The 8,540-nt window shown below is 36.3% G+C and overlaps 1 protein-coding gene across 1 annotated transcript; it reads right to left on the bottom strand.

The window, feature by feature from the left end:
- Positions 1–704: 704 nt before the first annotated feature.
- Positions 705–5,371, bottom strand: ndr1 (nodal-related 1). Its single transcript, XM_030148344.1, has 3 exons — positions 5,257–5,371; positions 1,534–2,267; positions 705–857 (listed from the first exon to the last, which is right to left on the bottom strand). The coding sequence occupies exons 1-3, from the start codon at positions 5,369–5,371 to the stop codon at positions 705–707; spliced, it is 1,002 nt and encodes a 333-aa protein (XP_030004204.1).
- Positions 5,372–8,540: the final 3,169 nt, after the last annotated feature.

The following is an 8,540-nucleotide window of genomic DNA, read 5'->3' as shown; positions in this document are numbered from 1 at the left end:
AATACTTGACGATCTTTCTTGCAAAACACTAACAATTCACAAGATGCTGACACACGTCCCACAGCCAGTAAATGCAGTTAAATTTATCTATACACACCAGTTAAATATAGGCCTCTTTGACAACTTTGTGTGATTCACTCAATCACTGGCTGTGTTTTGTAGCAAATGCCATGCAGTTCTGTAGTTCCTAGTGTATAATAATACATTAAATACCTTCTGTGGCTCTCCGTTTGTTTTCCTGGCGTGCAGACCCAAATGCTGCTTGAATAGACAGCAACTGTCTATTTAAATTATATTCTACATATATTATATAAATTATATATATCTATTATGAAGTCTAATAATCATGAGGAGACAGCTGTTGTCTCTTCATGATTATTAGACTTTAGTTCAGATTTAACTGCCTTTACCATAAAAAACGCTATTTAGAAATAACGCATGCAGTCAACCCCCCCCCCCCCCCCCCCCCACATACACACACACACATACACATACACACACAAAAGCTAGCATCCAAGTACCACTCACAGGAGTGACCATCATGGCCTGAAAAATACCAAGACAACCATATAGGAAACAGGTCTGTATGGTTGCACAACAGAATCTTTTCCTTAGTGTGGACATTTCTGTCAAGTGCCTGTGGACGTCCCATCCACACTTTGTCTCCATCTGTTCAGTGACTGTGGACTCCTCTTCTAAGTGTGTCAGTGGCAGCCACACTCCTCCACGGCCATGTTCTCATGGTGCTTCATCACCATCTTCCCGTACTCGTAGTAGAGCATGGACAGCGGTGCGAGGCGTGTCGGCACACAGCTCACAGACGGCACCTTATCTGGATGGTGAAGTTTGAACAGGCTCTGGAGAGAAGAAGAGAAGAAATGACAGGTTCAAACAACTCTACAAAAGGGCAACATCATAATGCAGCTGAAGATGTGGATATTTAACCCTTTCATGCATAACATAACTGCAGTGACAGTTCTTCAGACTTTAATTAAAGCTGCATTATTTACAGTAATTACTCCAATGCTTGACTGTAAATGCTGCTGTGACACTTGAATTTCCCACTGTGGGATAAATAAAGTCTTATCTTCTCCTGATGTATTGTTTGAAGAATCCCAGAAATGTGAATACAAACAAATTCTCTAAAAAGCTTTAAGTTTAAGTTTAGGGAACAGGTTATTCACAGTTTAATCCCTTCATGGTTTTGTCCTAGTTTCCCAGAATATAATCACTGATTCATGACATTCACTACAGTGGACAGTTACATTTTAATGATCATTTGAAGTGATCTGTTTTATTGAATCAGTGATGTGCTCTCTCTGTGGAAAGAGTTTATAGATGCGTTTATGCTGCTACCAATTAACACCATTTCTATTAAACTCTGCTGATGCATTGAATTTACATTGAATAGCTGTGTGTGTATTATGCTAAGAAATCCACTTGGATATGTTTTATGTGAAAAATACCAGTAGTTTATAAACAATTGGTACCTGAAAGGGTTAACTCCAGCTGAGAGGCTGAGTTTCCTCTTACCTGCAAAAATGCATGGTTGGTGGGGGTGAAGGTCTCGTCTACAGGTGTAGGGCAGGACCCTTCACAGCGGAAGGCGTTGTACCGTTTAGGATAGACGATCCACTTGCTCCAGTCCAGCTTCTTGAAGTCCACCCACATGTCCACCTTCCTGCAGAGCAGGGCCCTCTCCTCCTCTGTGGACCTGCTGCTGGGAGGGGCCTGTCTCTGGTGGTTCTGCTTGTGGTTCCTGTGCTGGTGCCTTTTGGTTCTGCGGCTCCTAGAACCCCCTCGCTCTCTGTCTAGGTGGACGTACTTGGAGTGTTCTGCTGTGCGGATGAGCGTTGGTGTTCTCTGGCTGTCGGGGTTCTGCCAGGAGAAGACCAACATCATGACCCGGTCTACTGTAGGATGCTGGACTCCCTCCTGGTGCCGATGCTGCTCCTCCTCCTCCATCCTCAGTGTGGACTGATCCTCCTGCAGCCAGCGACGGAGCATCTCTGTCACGTTGAAGACCTTCCAGGAGGATGGGGACACCATAGAGCTGGGTCGGGCCCTCAGACAGCCCAGGAACTGCCGGTTCTGTGGACAGGGCTTGATACCGGGGCAGTGGGAGTGGAAAACATTCACAGAAGCTTGAGTGCACTCTGTGAAGGCAGGCAGATGGATGCGGAGTTCAGCTAGTTGGATATTGTCATTTGAGGACATGGAGGACAGGTCAAAGGTGACTGACCATCTATTGTTAATCTGCTGACAACCTGAAAGAGAAAAAAGACGAAAACTGACCAGAAATATTCACAAAGAACAATGTCTTCCAAGAAAAACTGTAATATCCTCCTGAGACCCAGCAATTAATTTTTGTCATTCATGAGGGGCAAGAGTTTCACAGCTTTACTTTTAAAAAAATTACAAAAACACTCTCCACTGCAAAGGACATTCCATAAAAAAATGTACAATATCTGAAAAAATTGCTGCATGATAGATAGATAGATAGATAGATAGATAGATAGATAGATAGATAGATAGATAGATAGATAGATAGATAGATAGATAGATAGATAGATAGATAGATAGATAGATAGATAGATAGATAGCAGGCGGATTCTTTGTTGACCTCTCTTAACCAGTGACTCTATGTTTTAGTTGAATCTGAGCTGAGAATCCAACAAAGTACCAAGTTATTTGTACAAGTCTGTAATTTGGATGTTCTTCAATGAATTCTACTAGGTTCAGACTCAGACTTCTCCTTCATAAAATCAATATTTAGCTCCTTGGTCTTCGTCACGTTCAGGTCAAGGAGGTTCTCGTCACTCCACTGCATGATGTCAGAGCAGGGCCGTGACTTCTCTGTGAACCCTGAGGAAGTGATAGCAGGGGAGTATTCACCAGGTAACTGTTGGACCGACCTACAGCTATCTGTGTACATTATAAAAAGGAGGGGTGAAAGTACACAGCCCTGAGGAACACCAGTGTTTGAAGCGATAAGATCAGACATAAAACCATTTATAAAAACCCGCTGAACTCTACTGGTTAAAACATTTAAAAGCAACAATAAATACTGATCCAGTAAAATAAAATAAGAAGCTAATATCTCACATAAAATATGAGGATGCATCTTATTAAAAGCAGAGGAAAAATCAGCAAATAAAAGTCTGACATACGATTTGGGTTTTTCAAGGTGCTGGTATGCTTTATCTAAAATAAAAAGCTTGCATCATCAACACCCTTACAGGACTGATATGCAAACTGCAAGGGATCTAGTTTGCCCTGAATTAGGGATAGAATGTGATTTGTAAAGATTTTCTCAAGACTTTTCATCATAAGTGATATAAGAGCTACTGATCTGAAGTCAGTTAGATCTCTTGGGTTTTTTACATTTTGGAACAGGCATGACTGTAGATGTTTTCCATATGGTTGGTATCTAAGTGTGCTGCCACCCAACAGAGGGAACTCATTTTGACCGCTTGGATCTTGTCCTTTTGGTCGTGACCCAGAGCTCATGATTATAGGTGAGAGTACAAATGTAGATTGACCAGTAAATCTGTCATACTGTTCCTCTATTTTATCTTTGTACCGCATTTTAGCTGTCCTTATTTCACACATTAAGGCAGTTATTTACTGTAAAAAAGCAGAAATTTGTACTTTATTGGGTCTCAGGAGGATATACACACATGAACTGAATTCAGGAAACGCAAGATAGTTATTAAAGGCAACAGATATTGCTCTAAAAATTACTTTTTTTTTTACACCTTTAATGATATTTGCAAAGTTTCAGATGATTAAATTAAAGGTGCATGAAGCAAATCAAGCCACACCCATTCAACTGTAAAACCATGAAGTAAAACACACACACTAAATTCTCACTAAATCCTTTTTTTTTTTTTATTATTATTTATTATTCTGTGAAATTCACAGTTTATCCCAACATTAACAGTTTAACATTAAAGTTTCCAACCTTTTGGAAACTATAATTGTTACTATATTTATTATTATTATATCTATCACTACTATTTAATTTTGTTTTTTTCTTAACCAAGTTAACTAAAAACTTATAGGTTACGCGGTAATCATCATGAATCAGTTTCAACACCCTGTTTTGTAAGAGTGTTATTAATTTTCATGACATTCTACTGTTTCCTGGATTGATTGATTGATTGATTGACTGAATGATCTATTTATTTTGTATTGTTGACTGGAGGAACTGATCAATAGTAGCCTCAATAAAATTTGAAAAAACCTGAGATTGGTAAATATGTTTAATTCCTCTTATGACTATTATGCCTAATGTCTCTAATTTGCACCATACACTGTAAAAAAAAAAAAAAAAAAAAAAAAAAAAAAAACATAAAAAAAGTAATATTCCAGCAGCAGGGGTGCCGAAAAAATATTGGAAAATAATGGAAAATAACCATCTCATAAATATATGGTAATTTTCCATAATTAAAATACAGCTTTTTGCCCTAACTTTACATGAGATTTTGCATAATTTTTGAGTTTTTAATGTTTAATAAAGAATATTTACATGTATTAAAACAGTCAAATTACATATATATATATATATATATATATATATATATATATATATATATATATATATATATATATATATAAAATTTTCAATCAGACTAAGTTGTACAATCCACTGATAAAAACTGTATTTTGACAGTTTATCAGTGCTTATACATGTTATACATTCACAAAAACACATTTATTCAACATTTTTGTTGTAATTACACAAGATATTCATCAATTAACAAACAAGTCTTGTTAAGCTTACAGAACAAATACTTCTTTTATGGTTAATTGTCAGTAATTTTATCTTGTTTAATTTTTTTTTGAGTAGTAAACTTTAAATTAACAGTTTAATCTCACGAATAGAAAAGAAATATTTGTGAAATTACGATACATCTGCAAATGTATTTTAACTGTATTTTTCTGTGAAAAAAGAAAAAACTTCTTTTAAAAAATGGAAATTTTATGGTTATTCACAGTTACAGTTTTTTCGTGTTATTTTACATTTGACATGTAAAATTACCCTCTATTTTTGTAATTTCATTGATATTTTCCTGTATCTTAAAAATACAGGAAAAATCTGTAAAATGAACAGTGAAAATTCTGTTAAATTACAGATTTTTTTTTACAGTGTAGTTCTTGTTGGTGCTATATTCAAATGAACAATCTCCACTTTTTCTATAAGTGTCAATACTTTTATGCAGTAAGAGGTCCAGATTAGATGTGGATACTTACTTTTGGCGACAAGGCTGGTCACAGAGTCAGAGTTGTGCAAACCCGGGTTATATCCAGGTCTGGTATCCCTGGCCCTGATCCGGTACTGGGTCAACATGGTCCTGTAGAGCTGCATCATGTACAGGGGCAGCCTCCGGGTCCGGGTCCGGGTCCTCCCACGGAACACTATGTTAGGATGCAGAAAGGGCGGATTCTGCAGCTGCTGTTTGGACCCAAGAACCACAACCAAATCCACAAGGAGAGAAAAAAGCGCAAAGGACAGATAATAATTCATAACCCTAGGTGGTGTTGGCGCATGCGCAGGTAGATCCCTAATGCTGCTTGGCGGGATGCTGGAAGTGGGGTTTATAGTCCCAGTGGTCCTCATCCACCCGGACCTGGCCTTTAAAGGGACCTGTCAAACCTCAGATGAGTGCAAAGGGTGTGTGTGATCCACAGGGGCGCACAAAGGCCCCAGTGGGACAGGGCCCTTATGTACTGAAACCAGTTAGTCTTTGAAGTGGACAGGTGTGAAAAACCTCAAACGGCCCCGTTACTCTGGATGTTCTTTGGAGATTGGCTGACAAGAGTCCGTGACAATAGTGGAAGTTAAGGAGATTATGAGCTGCACAAATGCACTGCGATTAATGGGAACTCAACACAGGAGTTAATCAGAACCCACTCTGAGGGCCATGACCGGGTACAAATCAGCGCAAATCCACGGTCCACATCCAACAACACACACCTCTGATTTATGAGTAGAATGTCACATATCACATCTTCAGGTTTTACCACCTTACATCTTGCTTTTTCCAATTTTACTTTGTTATTTGCATGAAATCTACATAAATACTAGATCTGCAGCTAAATGAACCCTTTCATGCATGAATTATGAGAACTATAGTCAAGATTTTTTCCTGAGTGTTTTCATTCCTTTTTAGGCATGAAAAGAACAATGTGATTTGTTTTTTGTTTTTTTTAATTAACCTATTTTTCATGGAGTTACAAAAATGTCCACTCAGCTGGACACCATGTGTTTAATTTTTCAAGCAAAGAAACATGTATTTAACCCTTTCATGCATACTGGTTATTCTACAGCTGTTCTCTTGTACATTCATGGGTTTTGTTATTTCAGTTCCATATCAGCCAACACAGTGGACACTTATGCATCATCCCATACACTGACATTCATACCATTACTGTAACTTTGCTGTTCTTGATAAACCTGATCTGCAGTAACATGTTTGAGTGTAAATCAGTGGCTAGTTATCAGACTGTAATTAACAGTTTTCTTAATTTTTTTTTTGCCTATTACCTCCATGAAGTGAATAATAACCAGTATTAGAGTTCAATAAAATTTGAGAAAACATCAGATTATCGGCATAATTTTTTTAAAATATAGTTTTCACACAGTATATCACTTTATGATATTGCATTTTAAATACATGTTTCTTTGTTTCAAATATTAAATGTATGGTGTCCAGCTGAGTGGACATTTTTTTATAACTCTGTAAAAAATTATCATTAAAAAAAATGTCAGTCACATTGTTTTTTCATGCCTAAAGAGGAATAAAAACACTGAGGAAAAAATCTTGACTAAGGTTTTCATAATTCATGCACCAAAGGGTCAAAAAGCAATATCACAAAGTGATATACTGTGTGAAAACTATGATATAAAAACCTTTTAATGCACCTAATCTGATGTTTCCTCACATTTTATCACTCACTTCATGGAGATAATAAAAAATTAAACTTTTTGTTTAAGAAAACTGTTAATTACAGTCTAATGACAATTAACAGTTGATTTAAAACATGTTACTGCAGATCAGATTTATCAAGAACAGTAAAGTTACAGTAATGGTATGAATTGCAGTGTATGAGATGTGCATAAACGTCCAAAACAACAACCAAAACAACAAAACCCATTTGATAATAAAATACATACATTGATACTTCTTTCTTGCAAAATTGCTGAGAAACATATTTACAGAGATATTTCTGTTACTTTTCAAAATAGCTTTTGCTCTTATGGAAAGCTTCTTCATCTTTACTGAGGTTACACATCTCTCCTTGTCACACTCAAACATATTTATTAATGTGGCCCAAACTTGGATTCAGTGCCAAAAATGGGTCATGGAGTTGTTTATAAGGTGTCAGGGGAAATATTGGAGAGAAGAGGCATCTAATGAATAATGCGCAACAGTATTAAAATAATGTAGAAGGCTCACCAAGATTAAAACAATGTGGAAGTTAAAAAAGGGAGAAAATGGCATAAAACCCAGTTTCAGGAATTGTTTTCATATTGGAAGAGAAAGTAAAAAGTTATTATACTTGTCTATGATGCTTCCAAATAAAAACATATGAATTAAATATTAATCATAAATAATGAACATAATAATAAACATGTACATATTTCAGCGGAATTAATTTGTATATTTGGCTCATGCATGTAAGCAAATGTTGATCTAATCATCTCATAATATTAATAAGTAACTAAAGATTAAGTGATAAACAGATGACATTTTATACACTGTTACATCAATATTGAAATTGTATTCCTTTGTTTCTCCTTTCTTGCAAAAATATAGTTTTTAATCATTAAGAATAGTGTTTATTTAGATATTTCAAAACTTTTGCTCCTCTAAAAGGAACCTATATAAAGGTTTTAGGATTTATGTAAAACCTGGTAAAACAGTAGTATCTTATTTTACTCTCTTTTCTTGGAATAACTGTCAGAATTTTCTACACCAAAATCTTTTAGTCTGTGTAATTGTTATTCCCAGCTGGATTTCACCTCATGTACCTTTCCCTCTGTTTTCTCATCTTTGCTTTTACCTGTTGTTTCATCTGTGTTATATTCTATTCATTTCTGTAATCTTTGAGTTCTTTATTTTGTGTGTACCAGTGTCTTCTGGTTGAATAAAAGGTGCAATAAATGAAATAAATGGAAAGAACTTTAAGATGATGTATATTAGAATAATGAAGAGTACAACCATGTGGAATAAAAGCATTTGCTCCAGTTAACTCTGAAGCCTGTGAAGACAACAGTCTGCCATAAACATTAAACACACATCAGTGATGGGATGGCCTCCTCCTGATTGTTGGCCATTAATAAGACAAACTGCACACTTGACCTTAGAAGACTAAACTAAGCTCTGACAGTGAACTATAAAGACTGTACTGTTTCTGATGTGGGTGAAATGACAGATTGAACTCACAAAGCCTTATAGAATGGACCCATTACTTTTTAATGTGACATCAAACACTCTTTTATCTCATTTGGTTTGGGGACTGATGATCAACAC

The sequence above is a fragment of the Sphaeramia orbicularis genome, chromosome 12, assembly GCF_902148855.1.
Source record: "Sphaeramia orbicularis chromosome 12, fSphaOr1.1, whole genome shotgun sequence".
Classification (NCBI taxonomy): domain Eukaryota; kingdom Metazoa; phylum Chordata; class Actinopteri; order Kurtiformes; family Apogonidae; genus Sphaeramia; species Sphaeramia orbicularis.
Note: the sequence above shows the minus strand (reverse complement) of the source record. Positions and strands in the feature narration are given on the sequence as shown.